The sequence below is a fragment of the Malaclemys terrapin genome, chromosome 2, assembly GCF_027887155.1.
Source record: "Malaclemys terrapin pileata isolate rMalTer1 chromosome 2, rMalTer1.hap1, whole genome shotgun sequence".
Taxonomy (NCBI): domain Eukaryota; kingdom Metazoa; phylum Chordata; order Testudines; family Emydidae; genus Malaclemys; species Malaclemys terrapin.
Window position 1 is genome coordinate 174,573,842 of NC_071506.1, and position 25,972 is coordinate 174,599,813.

The following is a 25,972-nucleotide window of genomic DNA, read 5'->3' on the forward strand; positions in this document are numbered from 1 at the left end:
GCGCTCCAGCCATAGGAATTACGATACCTAAGGACAGATTTCACGATGTGTGACAGAAAGGGGCCATGACCGGGACACACTGCAGTGCAGAGTCAAAGTGAAGGAGCTGCGGAACACCTACCACAAGGTGTGGGAGGCAAACTACTGCTCCGGTGCTGCACCCACGAGCTGCTGGTTCTACAAAGAGCTGGATGTGATACTTGGTGGCGATCCCACCTCCACGGCAAAGACCCCTATGGATACTTTGGTGGCTTGCATGCTAGTCGAGAGTGGACCGAACCAGTAGGAGGAAATCTTGGACAAGGAGGGGGATCCAGAGACAAAGGATGACTTGGAAGTCAGAGATGCATACAGTCAGGAGCTCTTTTCTACCCCATAGGAGGCTAGCCAGTCACAGCTGTCGGACGTTGGTGAAGTGCAAACAGGAGAGGAGGCCCCAGTAAGTGGATCTGATTTTGGGAATTGTTGAAGCAAGTTGTTGGGGGAAGAAGAGTTGCAGAAAGCAGGCGTGCCTCCTACGTTATGCCTAGTGTGGGTGGTGGAACAGGATGTTGATTGACTCCCTCAACAGTCATTCTGCACTTGCTCAGCCTATTGTTGAACTGTTCCTTGCTGCTGTCAAGTTGCCCCACGTATGGCTTCATAAGCCACGGCATTAAGGGGTAGGCAGGGTCTCCCAGGATCACAATGGGCATTTCGACTTCCTCTACGATGATCTTCTAGTCCGGGAAGAAAGTCCCTGCTTGCAACTTCCTGAACAGGCCAGCGTTCTGAAAGACGCATGCGTCATGCACCTTTCCTGACCAGCCTGCGTTAATGTCTGTGAAACACCCACAAGTGCCTGGGGAACCATTGAGAAATACCCCTTGTGATTATATCAGGGTGGATAAAAATCAATGATTTTTTAATACAAATAAAAAAAAATTGGATTTTCTTTATTTAAATAGGATTTTTTTTTGATAAAATGCTTTTTGAGGAAAAAACCTATCTAAAGCTAGTTTTAATTGAGATACATTATAGCTCAAAGATATCATCATGGAATAGGGATTATAAATTCTAATTCTATAGTATGAGACAATATATTCATGTAATGTTTAAGAAAAGTTTTTTAAATGAGTTCCAATAGTTCATGGATTAGGGACACAATTTTATGGGGTTCCCATAGATTATTTAGGTTTATCTTTCTATCTACCCAATGGGACTTAGTGCTCAGTCTAGAACAGGGATCTCAAACTAAAATCACCACAAGGGCCACATGAGGACTAGTACATTGGCCTGAGGGCCGCATCACATTTCATACAACGATACAAAAGTATGGTCACAAATGAAAAAAATGAAGAGTAATATAGTATGCTATTAAAAGTCAATGTATTAACTTTTTAAAAACTGTAATGTGAAGAGGGGTTTTAATAAACCCTTGGGCATGGGCATAGTTTTACTTCTATTTGGCGGGGGGCAAAGGCTGGCAGGGCTCGAGCCAGCTCTGCACAGCAAGGTCCAGGGAGGGAGTGCCACCTCCACCCCCTGACTCACTCAGGAGGCCACCCAGCCTGTCTGGGCTGTGGGGAGATGCAACCAAAAAACATAACTCGAAGTGGGGACTCAGTTCAAAAAATTTGAAAACTGCTCAGGATGCAGGGAGGGGAGAGCTGGGGCTGTGTGCGGGCAGGGGGGTAGCTCAGGGTGCAGGGATGTGGGTAGCTAGGGGCTGTGTACAGGCGGGGGGGGGGGGCTCCCACTATGGCTCCCAGCTTCAGCGGGGAGGGGGGAAAGGCTCTGGGGCTCCTGGCTTCAGCCCCCCACTCCTCCTGGCTTGTGGGGGAAAAGGTTTGCCAGCTTCAACCCTCCACCACTCCTAGATTTGGGGGGAGGGGAGGAAGAGTGGTGGCTTCAGCCCTGTGCTTCTCCTGGCTTTGGGGGCTGTGGGGGGGCACCACCTCCAGCCCTGCGCTGCTCCCAGCTTCGTGTGGGTGCCACCTTCAGCCCTGCGCCGCTCCCAGCTTCAGTGCCAGAGCTTGGGGTACTGGGTTTCAGCCATGGGGCCCTGCGGCTCCCCTGAAAGGGCTCGCGGACTCCCATGGGGCTGCAGACCCCCAGTTGAGAACTGCTGCCATATGCTGCAATCCATTGAAATTAAAAAGATTTTAAATAAAGGTGGGCTATGGAGACTATTATTGCATCTGGATTAGGTTTAAAATGTATTTCCAGGCTGATTGGGGTTACTAGTGAACTTGCTTTTTAAATTAAGAGGGACTAATTCACACAGTGTAATAGCATTTTAATACCGAGTTTGTAAATCAAGTCAGTCAGTAATCCAGCCATATAAAAAATTAATAATTTCTCTACCATCTGACCTGCTTTTCAGAGGCTTAAATTGTTCTCTGAAGTAGCTGCATTTGCTCATTCTATTTATTACCTTAAATATGACAGATTTAGAATCTGAGCTATGTCTTTTTTCCTCTATTTAGTAATAGCTAAACGTTCTATATTATACAAAAGTTTGAGTCCCAGAAGTCTGATAATTATAATTCTAATTGTTAGACTTGAATAGCCACATTTTCAAAAAGGAAGGCTCACATATTTGCATACTTACAAAAAGAACTACTGGCTGCATATGCCAACTGGGTGAGTAGGTGTTAAGATATTTGTACACACTTGTAAAATGTAGAAGCAAGTGTAAGTGCTTTTGAAAATAAATATTTATTTAAGATTACTATACAATTTGGATAAAATACATCTGTACATACATTATAGTCTAACATTCCTCACTGATGTTATTATTATATAGAAAGCAGAAAGGCAATCACTTTTATATATTAACTCTCAAAGCATAGAATGCACAAATCAAAGCAAGTACTTGCAGCTCTATCACCTTGTGCTGTGATCCTGTCAGATCTCACAAGCTAAGCAACATCCTACCAGGTCAAACTACTATGGAAGACTTGGTAGCAGCAGGAATTAGTGTTGTTAATTCAGCAGATGGCATTCTTTTCCAGTCAACACTGAAGTCAATGGGCTTCTGCAGATAGAATGCTGCAGAACTGGATCTTTCACAAACAAGATGAAGCATGGGGGAAAGGGATGGAGTACACAAACAAAACGATCTGAGTGATGGCAAGTATACAATGTCAGTTCCAGCAGTTTTATGAATATTGAGTTTAACTATTCTTGCCTGTTAGTTGACAGTGTTTGCTCTGCATTTTTAAAGACATAATAAACTTCTGGCAGGAGAAATCTTAGGTCTGATATACCCAAGAGAATTGCACTAGCTTAACTAAAGATGTAATTTTTCAAATTGATTTAGTTGAACTGGTTCAAATCCCTGTGTGGACACTCTTATTTTGGGTTGTTTTAAATTAACTAGGAATCAGCTTAAGCTAAACCCAAATAAATGTGTTTACATAGGTTTGCACCAGTTTAACTAAACTGGCTTGAATATCACACATTTAGTTAAAACAGTGTAATATTTTTGTGTAGACAAGGCCTTGTTTACATATTCTAGTCCTTCCTTACACTGGAGATCTGAATCCTGCCTAGTTTGTAAGAGGTGAAAAACTATACATACCTAAATTTTAATGGTTTCAGAGGGGTAGCCAGGTTAGTCTGTATCAGCAAAAACAAGGACTAACAAATGTATTTGGGCATAAGCTTTCGGGGCCTACAACCCACTTCATCAGGTGTAACTTTCATCAGATTAAATTTTAATGGCATTCTTCTATCTTTGATTTGCTGCAAATTCAAGTTGATATCAAGAGTTAATCCCATAATAATGTGCTAAAAGGGAGGAAGGCATGTTTAACAGATTCCTGGATCACATTAATAGAGTGGTACTATGTGCAAGAAAGCAGATCCCATCAGTTTGAATTCTGGAAGAGGAAATAGCTGATATGAAAATTCTTTATTTTTATCTCTTCACTGTTTGGATTCTCAGAGGGCTGGAACTAGCAGGGCCGGCTCTAACTTTTTTGCAGCCCCAAGCAAAAAAAAAAAAAAAAAAATAAGTGCCACCCTCCATAGCGCCACCATAACACACACCCTCAGCACCGCGACGCCACCCCCCCACAGAGCACCGCGACGCCGAACTCCCCCGCCGAACACCCTCAGCCCCCCACCAAGCGCCACCAAACACCCCCACCACCGAGCTGCCGAACACACACACACCCCGCGCCGTCACATCCCTCCCCTCGCGGAGTGCCGCTGCCGAATCCCACCCCCCCCCCCAGCGCCCCCCGCGCGCCCAGCCGCCGAAACAAAAACAACCCACCCCACCCTCAGTACCGCCCGACCGAACCCAAAAAACAACAACCCTGAGCGCCCCCCCCCCGCGCCACCCCAAGATTGGCCGCCCCTTACCAGGTGCCACCCCAAGCACATGCTTGGTCAGCTGGTGCCTGGAGCCGGCCCTGGGAGCTAGGAAACAAAAGCAGAGGTCCGCAGGATCAACCTGGCTTAGCCCTAAAAGACATTCAGTGCTGACAGATTACTACAGCTCTAAGAACAGGAGTACTTGTGGCACCTTAGAGACTAACAAATTTATTAGAGCATAAGCTTTTGCAGGCTACAGCCCACTTTTTCAGATGCATATAGAATGGAACATATATTGAGGAGATATATATACACACACATACAGAGAGCATGAACAGGTGGGAGTTGTCTTACCAACTCTGAGAGGCCAATTAAGTAAGAGAGAAAAAAAAAAAACACTTTTGAAGTGATAATCAAGGTAGCCCTGTACAGTCAGTTTGATAAGAAGTGTGAGAATACTGTGACAAAGTTCCTCCTCTATCTTGGTGGGTCCTGCACTTATTGGCGGATTTTCTTGCCTCAGAGATTCACCATGTGGGTTGGGGAACAGCCCAGAGACCTTCCCCTCTGGAAGAACGCACAGTCCAGGTCAATTGGGAGGTTTGGGGGGAACCCGGGCCCATCCTCTACTCCAGGTTCCAGCTCAGGGCCCTGTGAACTGCAGCTGTCTAGAGTGCCTCCTGTAATAGCTGCATGACAGCTACAACTCCCTGGGCTACTTCCCCATGGCCTCCTCCAAACATCTTCCTTATTCTCACCACAGGACCTTCCTCCTAGTGTCTGATAACGCTTGTGCTCCTCAGACCTCCAGCAGCACACCCTCTCAGTTCCTTGCACCTCTTGCTCCCAGCTCTTCACACTTGCACCGCAAACTAGGGTGACCAGAGTCCCGATTTTATCGGGACTGTCCCGATATTTCCTTGTTTGTCCCGCGTCCCGACTGACGTGCGGTCGGGACACTGGACAAACAAGGAAATGCGCCGGAGCCTGGAGCCCGGAAGTGCTCGCACTCCCCCCCCCCCCCGCCCCGACTCCACCCCCTCCTCCCCCGATTGGCTCCCTCCCCGAATCCCCGCCTCTTCCCCAGGCTCACCGTTCCTCCTCCCTCCACAAGCTCTGGAGGGAGGCCCAGGAGACTCAGGGGAAGCGCGGGGCCGGGGTGAGTAAGAGTCCGGCCTGGCCCCGAGCAGGCAGGACTCAGTTGGGTGGTAAGGAGAGGAGGGGGGCGGCCGCGGGGCCAGGCGGCGGCTGTTCTCCCCCCTGGGCAGCGGGACTTGGGAGCAGCCGCTGCTGCAGCTCCCACTGCCGTGGGGGGAGGAAGCAGCCATGGCGCTTGGCGGCTGCGGCTCTGGCGGCCCCGAACCTGGACCTGCTGCGGGGACCCAGCAGCGCGCACGCTGGGCCCAGCCCCTGGCCAGTCGCGTCTGGGCTGCTGCCCAGGTGGTGCAATCCCGCGGCGGCCCTGGGGCGGAGGCATCGGCAGCCCAGCCCCGTTCGTTCCCCTGCGGGACCCGAGCAGGACAGGGGGGCTGGGGCTGGGGCCTGCTGCCCCCACTCCGGGGCCGCCGCGGGATAGTACCAGCTGGGCAGCAGCCCAGACATTACTGGCCAGGGGCTGGGCGCAGCGTGCGTACTGCTGGGTCCCCGCAGCAGGCCCCGGCTCGGGGGGTTCGGGCCCGGGCGCCAGAGCCGCAGCCGCCGAGCTTGGCCATCGGCCACTTCCTCCCCCCGCGGCAGTGGGAGCTGCAGCAGCGGCTGCTCCCGAGTCCCGCTGCCCAGGGGGGAGAACAGCCGCCGCCTGGCACCGCGGGCCGCCCTCCTCCTCTCCCTACCACCCAACTGAGTCCTGCCTGCTCGGGGCCAGGCTGGACTCTCACTCACCCTGGCCCCACGCTTCCCCTTCGTCTCCCGGGCCTCCCTCCAGCGCTTGTGGAGGAAGGGTAGTTTTAGCAGGTTCCTGATTACTCTGGTGCAGCCCCTGCTCTGGTCACTCAGGGAACAGAAAACTACTCATCCAGTGACCAGTATATTTGCCCTCTATCAGACTCCTGTACCCCACTGGTCTGGGTCTGTCACAATACTTACAAGGGGAGATAGATTCAATGTTTGTAATGGCTCAGCCATTCCCAGTCCTTATTGAATCCTAAATTGATCGTATCTAGTTTACATATCAATTCCAGCTCAGACCTGTCCTCGCTTACAGACAACCCCCCAACCTAAAGCAAATACTCACCAGCAACCACACACCACTGAACAAAAATACTGACCCAGGAACCTATCCTTGTAACAAAGCCCAATGTCAACTCTGTCCACATATCTATTCAAGTGACATCATCATAGGACCTAATCACATCAGCCATACCATCAGGGGCTCGTTCACCTGCACATCTACCAATGTGATATATGCCATCATGTGCCAGCAATGCCCCTCTGCCATGTACATTGGCCAAACCGGACAGTCTCTATGCAAAAGAATTAATGGACACAAATCTGACATCAGGAATCATAATACTCAAAAACCAGTGGGAGAACACTTTAACTTGTCTGGTCATTCAATGACAGACCTGCAGGTGGCTATTTTACAACAGAAAAACTTCAAAAACAGACTCCAACGAGAGACGGCTGAGCTGGAATTGATATGCAAACTATATGCATCCGAAGAAGTGGGCTGTAGCCCACGAAAGCTTATGCTCTAATAAATTTGTTAGTCTCTAAGGTGCCACAAGTACTCCTGTTCTTTTTGCGGATACAGACTAACACGGCTGCTACTCTGAAACTTGTTACTACAGCTCTGCCACCTTTTGGAACCATAGACTGTAACTCACATGTTGCTGGCTTTAACCTGTAAATAACTCTCTCATTTATTTTTCCTAGTTAATAAATCTTTAGTTTACTAAAAGACTATACCATTTGTCAGGCAGTCTGGAGTGGTTCACGACTGGGAGTGCCAAACTCACAGCAGTCTGTCAAAAAGCAGGGCAAATACCCCATAATGATGGTATGATCTATAATTAGATTTCACCAACCCAGTAACAAAGGTGAACCCCTGAAGAGCTATGACAGTCTGATCATAGAGTCAGTCCCTTTCGGCCCTCCAGGCTATCTTGCCACCCAGCCAAGCTGGAGTCTGCTTTACTCCAAAAAAATCACTCCTCCTGCCTGGGTTCACAAGTTCAGAGCAGGTATTTTTACAATTGTAAAGCAAAACTTACACATTACCTGATAGTGTGGGATACAGACATTACAAGCAAGATTAATGCACACAGCAACTTACAAGTATTTTACAGTGTCTAAACACTACACACATCCTTACAAGTCTAAAACCTATCTTGAACAATACTAACATACAGGTGAGTTAGTCTGGTTTCTAGCTATGAATTTGTCAATGCTCAGCTGATGCCTGCAGTGTTGGCAAGAGCTGGCTCCTGGTTTACCAGTGTTACAGGTAGTATAAATTCAGAAATCCCAAACTGATGTTAAGAGGATAACAAAAAATAAATACAAAAAAAATACTGTCAGCAAAACTAATAGCTTAACTGGACTGCAACATGTTATGCAGAAAGGCCACAAAGGCAAACACTTCTGTGCACAGCAGAAAGGCATTTGGCCCAGGGAATGGGTGATGGGTAGCTTCTTCAGTATTTTTAGAAAAAGTTATGTCTCAGCTGTCTTCTATTAAATTTGAAATACAGGCTACTGACCCTTTCAGCCAGCCATGAGGGGCTGGATGGAGCTGAAAAACAGATGCAGTGCAACTTATTTTATAACAAATATAATCATTAATAGCGTCCTGACACTTTCCTTTTAGCTTAGACTTCATTAGAACAGAACCACATCCTGTTTCTCTTCCTAGAGTAATACCTTCCCTTTGGGTTTCTATATCTGCCAGTGAGGTTCCTTATCATCTTTTTACCCACTCACTCACACTGGTGAGCAGAACTGTTTGCTGAGGTGTTTTAACCTCATTCTGGCCATAGCTTGTATGGCACCCTTCACACAATGGCTTGTTGAGGGCTATCAACAATATGTAATACCAACAGACCCTAGTCGACAGCAGGCAGAATCGAAACAGGGACTTCTAGAGCTTAGTGCATGAGCCTCTACTGCATGCGCTAAAAGTGAACTGCCTGTTACCTAACTTGTAGAGCAGACTTATTTTCTCTCTCTCTTTAAGTGGTCTTGGTGCCACTAGATGGGACAGAACACCACACCCAGGAGGTGTGTGGGTTACAAATACATGACAATTCTTCAAAATTGTGCATCTAGACTGCTTTAGACCATTTCAAATGTTGTGTGGAGGGGGAGTAACAGCAATTTTTCCTTTGGGGCAGCTAGGGCACTGCCTCATTCACAAATATTAGAACATAAAATCCAAATAAGATGTCCCTTGCCCCAATTATAATTCCCTTTCAGGTTGCTACTTTAGAGACATAGGCCCAGAACCTCAGAAGTATTTAGGCACCTAATTCCTGTTGATTTGAGGATTTGGGACACAGCATGCCCATCTTCCAGCTAAAGTATCCACAGTAGGGCAGTGGCTAGGGCCCCACACTGTACAAGATAAAGGCCTCTATAACTAGGATGACCAGATATCCTGATTTTATAGGGTCAGTCCCAGTATTCAGGGCTTTGTTTTATATACGCACCTATTATCCCCTACCCCATCCTGATTTTTCACACTTGCTATCTAGTCACCTTATCTGTAGCTGTGGCAGCAGAATGTGATTTTGCTCAGCGAACAGTCCAGCACCCTTAAGAGTTCAGTTCAGGTTCATGCGCTTCACTTAGGCCTGGTCTACACTACGGGTTTAGGTCGACTTTAGCAGCGTTAAACCGAATTAAGCCTGGACACGTCCACACAACGAGGCCCTTTCTTTCGAATTAAAGGGCCCTTTAAACCGGTTTCTTTACACCACCTCCGACGAGGGGATTAGCGATAAAACCGGCCTTTGCGGGTCGGAATTGGGGTAGTGTGGACGGAATTCGATGTTATTGGCCTCCGGGAGCTATCCCACAGTGCTTCATTGTGACCGCTCTGGACAGCGCTCTCAACTCAGATGCACTGACCAGGTAGACAGGAAAAGACCCGCGAAGGTTTGAATTTCATTTCCTGTTTGCCCAGCATGGAGAGCACAGGTGACCACGCAGAGCTCATCAGCACAGGTAACCGTGATGGAGTCCTCCCAGGATCGCAAAAGAGCTCCAGCATGGACCGAACGGGAGGTACGAGATCTGCTCGCCATATGGGGAGATGAAGCAGTGATAGCTGAACTCCGTAGCAGTAAAAGAAATGGAAAAGTATTAGAAAAGATCTCCAAGGCCATGAAGGACCGAGGCCATAACAGGGACACACAGCAGTGCCGCGTGAAAATTAAGGAGCTACGGCAAGCCTACCACAAAGCCAGAGAAGCAAACGGAAGGTCCGGGGCAGAGCCGCAAACTTGCCGCTACTACGCGGAGCTGCATGCGATCCTAGGCGGTGCAGCCACCACTACCCCAACCGTGTGCTATGACTCTCTCACTGGAGAAACACACAGGGAAGACGGTTCGGGGAACGAGGAAGATGACGATGGAGGTACTGTAGGTAGCTCACAGCAGCAAGGAAGCGGAGAAACCGGTTTCCCCAACAGCCAGGATATGTTTGTGACCCTGGACCTGGAACCAGTAACCCCCGAACTCACCCAAGACCCTCAGGGCACACAGGAGACCTCTGGTGAGTGTAACTTTGTAAATATTTGTAAACATTACAAAAAAAAAGCAAGCAAGTCTGTTAACGTGTATGGGGATGGAGCGGAAATCCTCCAGGGACATCTCCAGAAAGCTCTCCTGGTTGAAATGGGGTGATTTTATTAAGGGGGACATTCAGAGGCGCCCGTTCCTGCTCTCTGACCAGAAATGTTCCCCGCTGTTAACCACGCGGTGGGGGGAGGGGTGAAGTGATCATCCCAGAGAATCGTGTGTGTGTGTGTGGGGGGGGTGGTTTACTTGTGTTTGTGCCGCATGTTAACCGGGAAACCGCAGCCCCCTCCTTTTACATTGAAACCCCATTTTAAATGGACAACCCAATTCATCCTTGATATGGGAAATGCGCTGCTGTTTGCAACCTTTCCCGCATGTTAAGAAGGTTAAAAAAGCCAAAACATTGTGGCCTACGATGGCTGCCTGCAAGCCGAAATATGCGACCTTGTAATGAAAGAGTGTACCCATTGTTCCCTAAAATGTGTCTTTTTTAACCACCTCTCCCTTCTCCTCCGCCAGCTGCAAATGTTTCTCCTTCGCAGAGGCTCGTGAACATTAGAAAGAGAAAACGTAAGACGAGGGACGAGATGTTCACGGAGCTGCAGATGTCCGCCCAGGCTGATAGAGCTCAGCAGAATGCGTGGAGGCAGTCAATGTCGGAGATGAGAAAAGCCCAATATGAACGAGAGGAGAGGTGGCGGGCTGAATCGCGGGAAGAACAGAGCAAGTGGCGGGCTGAAGACGATAGGTGGCGTCAGCTTGCAGACAGACGGCAAGAGGCAATGCTCCGTCTGCTGGAGCATCAAACTGATATGCTCGAGCGTATGGTTGAGTTGCAGGAAAGGCAGCAGGAGCAGAGACCGCCGCTACAGCCCCTGTGTAACCAACAGCCCTCCTCCCCAAGTTCCATAGCCTCCTCACCAAGACGCCCAAGAACACGGTGGGGGGGCCTCCGTCCACCCAGTCACTCCACCCCAGATGATCGCCCAAGCATCAGAAGGCTGGCCTTCAATAAGAGTTAAAGTTTTAAAATGCAGTGTGTCCTTTTCCATCCCTCCTCCCCCACCCATCCCAGGCTACCTTGGCAATTATCCCCCTACCTCTGTAAGGAACTAAAAAAGAATGCATGAATGTGAAAAAACAATGACTTTATTGCCTCTGCAAGCGGGAGGGGAGGGGAGGGTGGGGTGGGGTGGTTGGTTTACAGGGAAGTAGAGTGAACCGGGTCGGGGGGGGGGGGGTTGGAGGGTTCATCAAGGAGAAACAAACAGAAGTTTCACACAGTAGCCTGGCCAGTCACAAAACTCGTTTTCAAAGCTTCTCTGATGCGCACCGCGCCCTGCTGTGCTCCTCTAACCGCCCTGGTGTCTGGCTGCGCGTAATCAGCGGCCAGGCGAGTTGCCTCAACATCCCACCCCGCCATAAAGGTCTCCCCCTTACTCTCACAGATATTGTGGAGCGCACAGCAAGCAGCAATAACAATGGGGATATTCTTTTCGCTGAGGTCTGAGCGAGTCAGTAAGCTGCGCCAGCGCGCTTTTAAACGTCCAAATGCACATTCCACCACCATTCGGCACTTGCTCAGCCTATAGTTAAACAGGTCCTGACTCCTGTCCAGGCTGCCTGTGTACGGCTTCATGAGCCATGGCATTAAGGGGTAGGCTGGGTCCCCAAGGATCACGATAGGCATTTCAACATCCCCAATGGTCACTTTCTGGTCCGGGAAGAAAGTCCCTTCCTCCAGCTTTCGAAACAGAGCAGAGTTCCTGAAGACGCGAGCATCATGTACCTTTCCCGGCCATCCCACGTTGATGTTGGTGAAACGTCCCTTGTGATCCACCAGGGCTTGCAGCAGCATTGAAAAGTACCCCTTGCGGTTTACGTAGTCGGTGGCTTGGTGCTCCGGTGACAAGATAGGGATATGGGTTCCGTCTATGGCCCCGCCACAGTTTGGGAATCCCATTTCAGCAAAACCATCCACTATTGACTGCACGTTGCCCAGAGTCACTACCCTTGCTATCACCAGGTCTTTCATTGCCCTGGCAAATTGGATCACAGCAGCCCCCACCGTAGATTTGCCCACTCCAAATTGATTCCCGACTGACCGGTAGCTGTCTGGCGTTGCAAGCTTCCACAGGGCTATCGCCACTCGCTTCTCAACTGTGAGGGCTGCTCTCATCTTGGTATCCTGGCGTTTCAGGGCAGGGGAAAGCAAGTCACAAAGTTCCATGAAAGTGGCCTTACGCATGCGAAAATTTCGCAGCCACTGGGAATCGTCCCATACCTGCAGCACGATGCGATCCCACCAGTCTGTGCTTGTTTCCCGGGCCCAGAATCGGCGTTCCACGGCATCAACCTGCCCCAGTGACACCATGATTTCCACATTGCTGGGGCCTGTGACTTGTGAGAGGTCTATGTCCATGTCAATTTCCTCATCACTCTCGTCGCCGCGCTGCAATCGCCTCCTCGCCTGGTCCGGGTTTCGCCTTGGCATGTTCTGGCTCTGCATATACTCCAGGACAATGCGCGTGGTGTTCATAGTGCTCATAATTGCCGCGGTGATCTGAGCGGGCTCCATGATCCCAGTGCTAGCTATGGCGCCTGGTCAGAAAAAAGGCGCGAAAGTAGTATCTGATGGACCAGGAGAAGGAGGGCGGGAGGGAGGGAGGGCCGAGTGACGACATGGCGTACAGGTACAGGAACAGGGAGAAACACAAACAACTGTCACACAGAATGGTCCCCCCAAAGATTAAACTGGAAACCCTGGGCTTAGCAGGCCGTTGGTTTCACGGAGGAAGGGGAAGCAAATGAACACAGAACAAATCTATTTTTTACATCTTAAGGTGGCAGCCGACGGTGCAGCATGAGTGACAGCCATACCAGTATGACGACGATGGGTACCAATCATAATATACCATCATCTGCCAAAAGGCAAGGGGCTGCTGCGTAGCAATGCAGCCCCACGTCTGCCAGCCCCACGTCCGCCAGCACCCAGCATCGCCCTCGGCCTCTTCTGGGTGCTTAGCAGACAATATTGGGCAATTGGCAGAAAATAGTATATTACGACTGGTAACCGTCATCATCAAAACAGTAGCATGTCTGCCCAGGTGGCCATGATTGACAGCCATACCAGTATGACGACGACGGGTACCAGTCATAATATACCATCGCCTGCAAGGGGCTGGTGCAATGCAGCCCTACGGCTGCCAGCCCCACGGCTATCACTCATGCTACACCGTCTACCGCCAAAAGGCAGTTAGCAGCTGCTGCTGTGTAGCAATGCAGTCCCACGTCTGCCGGCACCCAGAGGACATATGGTGACGGTGAGCTCAGCTGAGCTGAGTGGGCTCCATGCTTGCCGTGGTATGTTGTCTGCACAGGTAACCCAGGTAAAAAGGCACGAATCTATTGTCTGCCGTTGCTGTGACGAGGGGGGAGGGGCCTGACGACATGTACCCAGAACCGCCCGCGACACTGTTTTGCATCATCTGGGCATTGGGATCTCAACCCAGAATTCAAAGAAAAGGCGTGAACCGCTTCTCGGCTCTCTGAGCTGTGGCGCAAACGTAGTATCTGACGGCCTAGGGGAAGGAGGGAGGGGGGCCGAGTGACGACATGGCGTACAGGCACAGGGAATTAAAATAAAGAACGGTGGCTGTGCATCAGGGAGAGACACAAACAACTGTCACAGACTGGTCCCCCCCAAAGATTAAACTGAAAACCCTGGGTTTAGCAGGCCGTTGATTTGACGGAGGGAGGGGGAAGCAAATGAATACAGAGCAAATCTATTTTTTTACATCTTAAGACGACGGTGCAGCGTGACTGATAGCCCTCGGCATCTTTCTGGGTGCTTGGCAGCAAATACGGGGCGGTGTATGACGATGGTCTTCAGGCCTATTGCACAATCGGCTGCTCAGGGAAGACTCTGCTAACGTACGATGACCCGACTTGTAATAGGATGGCTAACAGTCGTAATACACCATTTACTGCCAAAAGGCAAGCCCCACGGCTGCCAGCACCCAGATCGCCGATGAAGGCTACCAGTCTACTGCACCGTCTACCGCCAAAAGGCAGTTAGCAGCTGCTGCTGTGTAGCAATGCAGTCCCACGTCTGCCGGCACCCAGAGGACATATGGTGACGGTGAGCTCAGCTGAGCTGAGCGGGCTCCATGTTGTCTGCACAGGTAACCCAGGTAACCCAGGTAAAAAGGCGCGAATCTATTGTCTGCCGTTGCTGTGACGGGGGAGGGAGGGGCCTGACGACATGTACCCAGAACCGCCCGCGACACTGTTTTGCATCATCCGGGCATTGGGATCTCAACCCAGAATTCCAAGGGGCGGCAGAGACTGCGGGAACTGTGGGATAGCTGTGGGATAGCTGTGGGATAGCTACCCATAGTGCAATGCTCCAGAAGTCGACGCTAGCCTCGTACTGTGGACGCGGTCCGCCGACTAGAGCACCTAGAGCATTTTATGTGTGGACACACACAATCGGCTGTATACAACCGATTTCAATAAAACCGGCTTCTATAAATTCGAACTAATTTCGTAGTGTAGACATACCCTTAGAAGCTGGCTCTAGCGCCCATTAGCAGAGAGCATGTTGCCCTACCATTAACATTACAGGTATGGCAGGCCAGCTGACTGACTGGCTTCTTCTATCCTAGGCTAGAAGCCTGGGTGCACCCCCGCCTTCCTCTCCTTCTTGTGGGGTTTGCTCTGCGGATTGGTCTCCGGCACGCCCAGGCGGCACATGCTCACCGGGCACCCAAGAGCTGCTCCCTCCCAGGAGAGGGAGTCGCCCCCCACCGGGTCAGCTTTAGGACCCAGGAGACACTCCGGCCGGGCCGGGGAGAGAAGTTGAAGCGGTTTCCATAGCTGCAAAGGCAGCTGCCGCCTTAAGGAAAACTAACCAGACTTGCCCCGAAGTTGGCCCGGCCACCGCGCCGGCCCCTGGCTCCGGCCATGGCTCTGCAGCGGGAGCGGCTCCCCTGAGGCGGGCGGCAGCGGCCATGACTCCCCCGGCCTGTGCGGTGTGTCTCCGGCAGGTGGGACTCGGGCGGCGGCGGCAGGGAGCTGCCTGCCTGGGTGGGAGGAGGAGACGGGGGCGTTGTGCGCAAGGCTCCCCCAGAGCCCGGGGATGCGTCAGGCGCTGGGGAAGGGGCGTACGGGCAGGGCGCCGGGAGCTGCGAGGCTGCACGGGCGGGCCGTCGCGTAGCCCCCGGGGCAGCGGCTTATGTGAGGGCAGAGCCTAACTAGGGGCTGGCCCGTGGCTAGCTGCTGCTGGGGTCACTTGCGCCTGTTGGATGCTGGCTGGGCTCGGGGCTTCAGAGAGACAAGGTGGGTGAGGTCAGAGCTTTTATTGGCCTCACTTCTGGTGGTGAGAGAGACAAGCTTTGGAGCCATCCAAGGCTCTGCTTCCAGTTGGGGCTTTCTCAGGTAGAGGAGAATTTGCCTTTGAAACAATTGTGGGGCCAGGAAAGTCAACTGAAACCCAACGCTTGTGGTCCCCCTTGGCTGGCACTGCAATTGCAACTTGGAACAACTTTGCGGGCTTCTAGGAGATCTTGGGGCAGCGCAGCCCCGTTCAGAGTTTGCCTCCTTTTTCTTACAGGAGTTGGGCCTAATTCTGTAAACACTTATTGATAGCAGGAAAGGGCTGTATGTAGTTCAGGAGCTGGCTGTACAGGTGCTGTCTAGTGGGGAATGGACTGATAGAAATATGCTTGTTGCTGCTGTTTGCATTGGGATCTTTTTTGTTTTTGTTTTGTTTTGTTTTTACTTAAATATGAACAAACTATGTTAGTGCTGAAAGGAGTGATAGGGACATTTGCTATTCTCATGCAGAAAGTCCATTAAGAACAATTTATTAATGAGAAAATCTGAACTGATACACAACTGTTCTTTGCAATCCTCTCATTAAAGTCTAATTTCGCCACGCAGTTCTTGAAACATTTCCTGTGACCTTCCTTCAGTCAACTTTTGGAGGCATTTCCAATCTAGCTCTGTCTTTTTGTTTTCCTATGGAAACAGTTCAGTTCATGGCTCAATTGTCATGAAGGAGGGGTTAGGTTTAATTTCCATTGCCTACTGTTCATGGCCATTATATCTTACGCTTCTGGGTTAAAGTCTTTAGATGTGAAAATGAGGAACTAATAACACTGATGCAAGTTGCCCTCTTCTTTCCAGCAGTTCTGTCAACTATTCCAGTGTTGGGCTAATCAGACTGTAACACAGAATTACTGTGGGGAAAAATCTACTCTTGTGACTAAACTGAAACCACTCAATTTGACAACCTTGTAAGCTTGACCTGATGGAAAATCTATTTCTCTAGAGGAAATAGGCTTGTGTGTTAGAGTAATAGGAAACTTTATTTTCATTAAGTGAAACTTCTAAAAGCTCTGAGAGGCTGCTTAATCTGACTCAGATTATGATATTCTGTGTTTTTGCTGAGACACTATACTTTTATACTTAAACTACCCAGCAATTGATACATTTGAGTGATGTTTCTAATTTGCCATGACGCTTCTCTGCTCAATTATTATAAAATGTCTCCAAACCTTGACAAGAATATGTGTCTGTGTTTACAGGTAAAATCTATTTGAATTTAAACATACAGTGGAGAATCAAGAAACAGATCACAGAATCTCAAGTTTGTATCCAAATTTTTGCACGTGGATGCATTCACAAAACACGTCTCATGAGGCTATGTCTGTACTGCACTAGCATAATCTTCCCAAAAATTGGTCCAGTTTTAAAATTGGTTGGAGCTACAGTATAGACAAAAGCTGCTCTTTTACCTATTTCAGTTAAACTATCTGAAAAAACTTTAACAAAACTTGCTTTAAAAATGGTTCTGGCTGTTGAAGCTTTTTCTATGCTGCCCCCCTAACCAATTTGAGATGTGTTTTTGTCTTGCTTTTTTAGGGGAGAAATATCCATAGTGAAGATCAGTGTTTTGTTTTTGTTTCTAAAGACAATGTTGGTACTTTTTTATTTTGACACAACCAGCATATGTTGGACAGTGATAATCCAGCTTCTTTTGGCCTGGCTGGAATGTATGTTGCCCAGTACATACAAAATTAAATTTGAGCTAAAGAGGAGGAGCAAAAGTCTGAATTGGTGTACATGCACGAAAGTTCTAGTTTTCTTCCAAAAGTCCTCAAAATACTACAAGTTCTTGTAAAGACATAACAACAGAGATAATAAACTAACAATATAATATTGCTACTACTAGCCCTAATTAATACAATAGACTTTGGGAATCAAAGTAATCATTCTTCTTTATGTTTGCTTTTTAATCTGAGCAATGTGGGTCAAGATGTCTCACTTTAAAAAACAAAACAAAACTCTACTATCTCAAAGAATGATATGCCAATGAGAGATTTATTTGAAGCAGTTCTTTAGTAACTGAGGAACTTTCAGTGATGAATACTTACTAGTAACAAGAGGACAGTTACATATTAATAGCAGTAATATCATATTTCATAGCATCAATCCAGTATTCTAAGCAACAAACAGGAAGGCTTTCAAGTTCGTTCTCTAAGGACTGACTGCCAGTAAACTGGATCCATTATAAAACTATGTAGGCAGATTTCACTATAGCTTGTTGCCACTGATCTGCCAGTCACAGTGAAAGACATGACTATAAGCTATTATATATATCTGCTGTTGTTTTGACTTGCTAAAGAAAAAAATCTTTTTTTCATATAATAATTTATTCTGGTCATCATAAAGAGTCCCTGTGCAGATCAACAGCATACCACGACTGTACGCTGCTCATGACTTGCCCAAGATCACACGGGAAGTCACTTAGTGGTGTGAGTCGCAGTCCAATGCTTTAACCAGCAGACCATCCTTCCTCTGAGTCTTCAGTATTTAGGTCTGTAAAGACTTGAACCAGAGGACAGGGCATGTTTTTGTTTCTTTTACCCAGTCAAAATATTGGTATATAATTGTCTGTGTGGGGCAGGCGTGGGGGTAACAACACAAATAATTTTTTTTTTAAATTACCACGATCCAGAAGCTATACATTCAGAGCATGACTTAAAGAAAACATTTGGGGTGCCATTTCTCTTCACACTTGTTCTGATAGCTAACTTTCTTTTTTTTTTTTTTAACTGTAAAAAGGCAACATTTTGAGGAAGATGATTTTTCTTGGAAAGCTTGATTGGAAGCACTTCAGGTTTTGTTTACATTCAGTTAATATTGTCATGTAATGTTGTTAGACACAGATTTTTTTTTTTTTTTTTTTTTTTTATCGCAGTCCTCAACCCCTCAAGTTTCACCAGATCAAATCTAATTCTTGTAGAACTTTTGATGGCTACTGCACACAGCAGATCCCTAGTGTATTTTTCTTCAGATACTGCTTATTAATACTGAATAAGCAAGTCACCTAAATGTAGATCAGGGATCGGCAACCTTTGGCACGCGGCTCGCCAGGGTAAGCACCCTGGCAGGCCGGGCCGGTTTGTTTACCTGCCGCGTCCGCAGGTTCGGCTGATCGCGGCTCCCATTGGCCCCAGTTCGCTGCTCCAGGCCAATGGGGGCTGCAGGAAGCAATGCAGGCCGAGGGATGTGCTGGCCGCCGCTTCCTGCAGCCCCCATTGGCCTGGAACGGTGAACCGTGGCCAATGGGAGCGCAATCGCCTGAACCTGCGGACACAGCAGGTAAACAAACCAGCTCGGCCCGCCAGGGTGCTTACCCTGGTGCCAAAGGTTGCTGATCCCTGCTGTAGATACTCTACAGTTCAAAGTTCACCCAAGTACTTTCACGAAAATTAAAGGGGAGTACTTTGTTTGTCAGCTCATAGTATAGTCACCTTTATTTTCTATGTCAAACACTTGGTGATATTTTCTTTTTCACCGGTGAAGTCTTGTTTGGCTGTTCAGTGGAGGATGACTACTCTCAGAGATTCTCTCTAAACTCTCTCAGTTTGAGTAAAAAGAAGAACAGGAGTACTTGTGGCACCTTAGAGACTAACAAATTTATTAGAGCATAAGCTTTCGTGGACGCATCCGAAGAAGTGGGCTGTAGTCCACGAAAGCTTATGCTCTAATAAATTTGTTAGTCTCTAAGGTGCCACAAGTACTCCTGTTCTTCTTTTTGTGGATACAGACTAACACGGCTGTTACTCTGAAACCTGTCAGTTTGAGTAGGATAACAGACTTACTTTTATGCCTTTTATGTAGCTTTGTTAATTACCAACACCCCATACCTGGCAAACACCTATTGCACTCTCATTAAGTTGTGGAACTGGTGTGTAAGCTTTAGTGAGCTGGCAAAACTGTTCTGTTTGTAAAGCTCTGTCTGCAGTGATGTCCATTTACTTCCTGAAGAATTTACAGTATCTGGGGCCGGTGCAACCTATTAGGTGACCTAGGGCGCTAGCATTTAGGGGGTGGCATTTTCTTCGGCGGCGACCGGGGCGGCCGGCTCTTCGGCCGCCCTGGTCGTCGTTGGCATTTAGGTGGAGGGAGCTGGGGCAGGGAGCGCGGGGAGGGCTGCCTGCAGCAAGTAAGGGGGGGGTGGCACGCAGGGGAACTCTCCGTCCCAGCTCACCTCTGCTCTGCTTCCTCCCCTGAGCACTTCGCCCCGCTCTGCTTCTCTCCCTTCCAGGCTTGCGGTGCCAAAGAGCTGTTTGGTGCCGGAAGCCTGGGGGGCAGGAGAAGTGGAGCAGCGACGGTGTGTTCGTGGAGGGGGCGGAGCAGAGGTGAGCTTGGGTGGGGAACTGCCGCACGGTTCCCCGGACGGGGTGGGGAGCTGACACGGGGGGGCACCTCAGGGCGGAGGGGTGGGGTGAGGAGCTGCCATGGGGAGGTGCCTCAAGGTGGGGAGTTGCATCGGGGGGGCACCTCAGGGCAGGGGGGAGCGGGGAGCTGCCGCAGGGCTCGAGGAGGAGGGAGAGCGCAGGTGGAAGTTTCGCCTAGGGCGCGAAACATCCTTGCACCGGCCCTGACAGTATCCTACCAGCATGTTCTATAATTCAGAGTTTGCATTTAGAATTTTTTAGTAATGGATGCTAGATTTTCTTTTTTTTTCTTCTAGAAAAGAAGCTGCTTTCTGTCATTGCTTGTTTTTTTTCCTCTGAAGAAAACATGAGAAATAGCTCTGGTAAAATTAAGGGTAATAACTTAATAGATAATTATGAGTATTAGTGATAGCAAATGTGAACAATTAATACTTTGTCATAGTTTCATAATAACTTCCATAGTAACTTCTAGATCACTAGATTTTTGTGCAGTTACCAGGAATAATAACTCCTGAAGTTCGGTGTGTTGATGGACCTGTAAATGTCTGTATCGTTCTTTTCAGAAAAGAAATATAAATGATTGCTAGCAATTAGGCTTAAAAGCTTTGTTTGGAATCATCATTACATGGTTCCCCCGCTCACCTGTCTTCTTTCCCCCCCACTCCTGAAAGTTTTTTAGTTTTGGGGCTGATACACTAGAAGACAGGGGGAGATATAGTCTTCTCTCTGCCACCAAGAAATTAGGCAAATTAAATTTGTTACTTAGCATTATCTGTGTGAGGTGGTGAAGTCAGGGGGTGGAAGAGGGTGGGATATTTTCCAGGGAATGCCTTACTGGCTAAATGATGAACTAGCACTTGGCTGAGCCCTCAAGGGTTAACACATTGTTGTTAATGTAGCCTCACACTCTGCAGGGCAGCACGAATGAAGGGAGGAGACACAGCATGGCAGTTGATGCAAACATTCCCTGTGGAAACTGAACGTGATGATGAACCCATGCTATCCCACTGGAGTGCACCACTCCCTCCACTTTCCAAAGTGCCGGACGTGTGTGTGTATGTGTGTGACAGAGACACACACCGTGTCAGCAAGTTGAGACAGTAGCTGCTGCCAGCAAGCTCCCTCCATCCTGAACTCTGTCCTGTCCCTCTCCCTCCCCCCCCAACTCTGTGGAGATGGGGTACAGGAGCAGAGGAAGGGGGACACCCTGACATCAGCACCCCTCTTCCCCCTTACCTCCTGCACAGCAATCAGGAGGCTCCCGGGAGCAGCTCCAAGGCAGAGGGCAGGAGCAGCACGGCAGTGGGAGGAGGGACACCTGAACTGCCCAGCAATTGATAACCTGCTGGGCGGCAGCCACACAGGGAACTTAGGGGAGCTGATGGGGGGCTGTTGGCCCACCCTGGTTCCAAGCCCCCACCAGCTAGCTCCAACGGGCTGCTCTTTTTGCAAGCTGTGGACAAAGCAGGCGGCTGCCAAACAACACTATAAGGGAGCATTGGGCAACTTTAAACGAGCACGTTCTCTAATTCAGAGGTTCTCAAACTGTGGACCACGGACCACCGGTGGTCCGCGAGCTCCATTCAGGTGGTCTGCGGATAGTTCCCTCTAAGGTACACTCCTGAGCGGCCGCACATGAGAGAATGAAGGGCCACCCACCTAATTAGTGGAGCCGTGCAGGCGTGGCTCTTCTATTAAGGTGCCTGGACCTTGGAGAAGATGCACATGTAAGGTAAGGTGGTGGCCTTGGGGGGAATAGGGAGTAGATAGGAGGGGGCAGTGATGTGAGAAGAGGGGGTGGGGGGAATTTGGGATGTGCAGGGCTACGGTGGCCATAGAAAGAGGCTCAGGGATGCGTTTGCTGGGGAGAGACCCCCTTCCTTCCCAGCTTCAGCTCTGTGGCTGCTGTGGCGGGGGAGAGACTCCCCCTCCTTTCCAGCCAGAGCTCAGGGCCTGCTGCAGTGGGGAAGAGAGGGAAAGAACCCCCCTTCTTCCCAGTCCCAGCTTAGGGGCTGCTGCGGCAGGGGAGAGAGGGCACATCCATCGCATTAGAAAGGTTAAGACTACTGATATTAAAATATGAGTTGTGTGTTTTTATGTGTAGAACAAAAAAAGATTATTATTATTTAAGGTATTTTTTATATAGCACTTTTATCCAAAGCGCTTTACATTAGTTAGCTAACGGTACATACAACATTTGGAAAGATCATTAAATGGTCCGCCAAGACCCTCAGCAATTTTCAAGTGGTCCGCAGAAAAAAAGTTTGAGAGCCACTGCTCTAATTGATCAGCAACGTAACAACAAAACAATGTTAACCGGGACGACTTTAAGTGAGGAGTTACTGTATATTGGCTACAAGGCAGGTGTGTGTGGGGGTGGGAGCGGGACTTGGACCTGTTCTGGGCACCACCAAAAGTTATACAAACCTGCCGCCCCTGGATATACCTCTTAAAGGGTTCATTTATACCTAATGAAATTAGCAACAGGCAAGCAGCTGTTTATCAGCTACAACACTGCTCTCAAGGCAGTGGGTTTTATTCTACCTGTAATCCCTTACAGTTGATATGAGTTAATGAGAAATTAAAAACATTATATGCCTAGCATTCTGATCTTTTACTGGACCACACCGCTTTTTATAACTATATCTAGTACAACTCCAACACAATAAATCTCCTCAGAATTTGGCAGTTAAGTTAAAACAGACTAGAAGACTTAAATTTTACATCAGTTCAAGGCACATTATTTTAATTCTTTAATGCCTTGGAATGCATTTGTGTCAATTCTTTAATTTTCAAAAGGAAATAATTTAGATCAAGTGTAGAAATCTTAAGTTTCAGAGTAACAGCCGTGTTAGTCTGTATCCGCAAAAAGAAGAACAGGAGTACTTGTGGCACCTTAGAGACTAACAAATTTATTAGAGCATAAGCTTTCGTGGACTACAGCCCACTTCTTCGGATGCATATAGAATGGAACATATAATGAGGAGATATATATACACACATACAGAGAGCATAAACAGGTGGGAGTTGTCTTACCAACTCTGAGAGGCCAATTAGTCATTCAGTCATTCACTGGTCATTCAGTGACAGACCTGCGGGTGGCTATATTACAACAGAAAAACTTCAAAAACAGACTCCAAAGAGAGACTACAGAGCTAGAATTGATATGCAAACTAGACACAATCAACTCCGGTTTGAATAAGGACTGGGAATGGCTGAGCCATTACAAACGTTGACTATCTCCCCTTGTAAGTACTCTCACACTGTCTGTACTCGGCTAGCTTGATTATCACTTCAAAAGTTTTTTTTTTTTTTTTCCTCTTAATTAATTGGCCTCTCAGAGTTGGTAAGACAACTCCCACCTGTTTATGCTCTCTGTATGTGTGTATATATATCTCCTCATTATATGTTCCATTCTATATGCATCCGAAGAAGTTGGCTGTAGTCCACGAAAGCTTATGCTCTAATAAATTTGTTAGTCTCTAAGGTGCCACAAGTACTCCTGTTCTTCTTTTTGTAGAAATCTTAACAAAGTTAATGCAAATAAATGATTTGACCTACCTCATCTCTTTTGGTGGGTAATACATTTTTTCATAAAGAAAACAAAGTTTATATTTTAGGCATTATATGTAACTGTTCTTACTTCATTGTCAGTGGAAGGGGGGGCAGAAACACCTAGAATGCAATGCAGAACACTGGGAAGAAGACTTGCTTTCTTCTGTAACCACTGTTGCACTATATTTGGCCTAAGAATAAATGATGCATATTATTTATTGGTACATTTCCAAGCACTAGAGTCTCCACCAAAATTAAAGAAGTTAACATAACTGTAAATTACAAACTAATTAAGTTATATATCAAACTTGATCAATTTTAAATCAATCAATACTTCTATTAGCTGCCAGCAACCCCCAAGTAAGTTCCAAACAGCTCATCTGTAACCTAGTAACAGGCCGTATTCACAGCAAAGGAGTATTTACACTGCTAAAAATCCACACTGGAACTTTCCCCCCTCTTTTAAACCTCAGCCTCATGCACTGCCAAAAAATCACATGACAGGGCAAGAAATACAACCACCTTTATTAAGTCCTTCTATTTTAGAACTTTAGAAATCTTTTACAACAATTTAGCAAGCATGAAGCAACTCTTTAAAAGTCTGACCAAGATTTTCAGAAGTGACTAGTGATTTTGGGTGTCTCGATTTTTGGGTGTCTAAGTGGAGATCCCTTTAAAGGGACTTGATATTCAGAGTGTAGATGTTCAGCAGTTTTTCAAAATCAGGCCCCTTTAAGGAGTCTCCATTTGGACACTCCAGAATCACTAGTTACTCTCTGCATAGGCAGGAGTCTGCCTGCATGGATCCATGTGCAGGATCAGGGCCCTGGTTAAAATTATGAATGGGCATATGGAGGGTGGAGCTGAGATCAATCTGAATTTATACATTAAACTAATTGGATACAGACAGGATGCTATAGAGAAACAAAAACCAACTATATTTAGTAGGCATGAGTTTATTTTAAGTCTTTGTGACCATCTTCAGTTATTGTAAGTGCTCAGCCACCAACTTAACATTGCTCAGACAGGAAATGTTAGGAAAGTGTTTGCTGTCAGACCACAAAGTAGTTGTGCAGTCATAACTTCAACTAGTCACACTAAACTATGATTAGAACCAGGCTCCTCATCCTTCTAATTCAAATTCACTTCTATACTCACTTCTTCCACATTACCCTCCACTGTTAACTTTGTACCACTTAGGGTTGCCACCTTTCTAATTGCCGATAACCAGACCGCCCCCAGGCCCCGCCCACATTGCGCACTCTTCCCTCCTTTCCCTCCTCTCCCCCCCCCCCCCCCCACACTTGCTGGATCCTCTCAAGGAGCCTGCCTGCAGGTAGGCGGCAGCCCTGGCTGAGCAGAGGCTGGCGTGGGTTAATGACCCAGTGCCTTCCCCTGCCCTCGGTAACCAGACTTTTGGTTCGGGTGCCATTTAGGGTTGCCAGGTCCCCTTTTTGGTCAAATGATACCCGGACACAGAAGCCAAAAAATTGACTGACTGGGTATAACCCAGATGGTTGGCAACCCTAGTACTACCCCTAGGATTTAGATGAATAAGTTATAATATTGCTTTACCAACAAGCAAACACTAAACAAAAGATTTGAGACTAATTACAACCATCATGATCCTGCATACAGGCAAACCTACTACAGTGTTTCAATGCTTAATTAATGCTCAAGATATTTTCAGGAGAAAGTGGGTGAGTTAATATCTTTTATTGGGCCAAGTTCTGTTGGAGAGAGAGACAAACTTAGAGCTCTTCTTCAGGTCTAGGAAATGTACCCAGTTTCATAGTTAAATACAAGGTGGAACAGATTATTTAGCATAAGTAGTTAACACATATTTCAAAGAAGACCATTCAAGGTGAAGTGGCCAGTTAACACCCCTCCAGCCATAGGGGGTAAAAGTGGTGCTGGTGGAGGCTGCGGGGGATAGTGGGTTATAGATTGTTGTAATAAGCCATAAAAGCAATAAAAATATTACCTCACCCACCTTGTCTCTCTAATATCCTGGGACCAACAAAGCTACAACAATACTGCATATAAGATATTTTATTTAGGTAAGGCAGCTCCAACCATTCCTCGTAAGAAGCCAGACAACTAGAAGGCAAGGTTCCTAGCCAGGCAGGACTGCGGTTCCAATAAAAAGACTTGACCTTCAGTCTGTGTCTGCAGGACTAGGACTGGTAAAGAGAAAGTAACATTTACATTCTGCGCAAATTAGATCTAGAACTTACTGAGACAATATTAAGGAAACTCAAGGCTGCTATTTTTACAGAGTTTACTTTTCAGAGCGGTACCACAAGTGTGATCTATTTGCGGTACCACCAGTGCTGGGTTTACAATGGCGCCATGGAGCTGGGCCCATGCTCAGAAGGGGCCCTGACCTGCTCTGCTTGCTGGCTCCCCCCTGCCCACCACTTGCTCCTCTCAGCCTGCAGGGTTCTGCAGGGTGCTCTGCATTTGTGGGGGGGTCTTGGAGGAGCTCTGGCCTAGGCAGTCGTGTGTGTGTGTGTGTGTGTGTGTGTGTGTGTTGCAGAGCTGCTGAATTTCTGATTTCCCCATGGGTGCTTGACCCCAGCTCTGTCCTAAGCCCCGCCCTCATGCCACCCTTTCCCCCA

At 47.9% G+C, this 25,972-nt stretch overlaps 1 protein-coding gene across 2 annotated transcripts in view; it reads left to right on the forward strand.

Moving 5' to 3' along the window:
- Nucleotides 1-14,918: 14,918 nt before the first annotated feature.
- The window catches only part of ZDHHC11B (zinc finger DHHC-type containing 11B), a 92,804-nt gene continuing 81,750 nt past the window's right edge, over nt 14,919-25,972 (forward strand). Inside the window, exon 1 of one of the 2 annotated variants that reach the window (XM_054018609.1) lies at nt 14,919-15,092. In XM_054018609.1, the coding sequence (XP_053874584.1) occupies nt 15,057-15,092 (36 nt within the window). In that variant the 5' untranslated portion in view covers nt 14,919-15,056. The remainder of the gene's footprint in view (nt 15,093-25,972) is intronic. The other variant, XM_054018611.1, reaches the window with a different exon arrangement.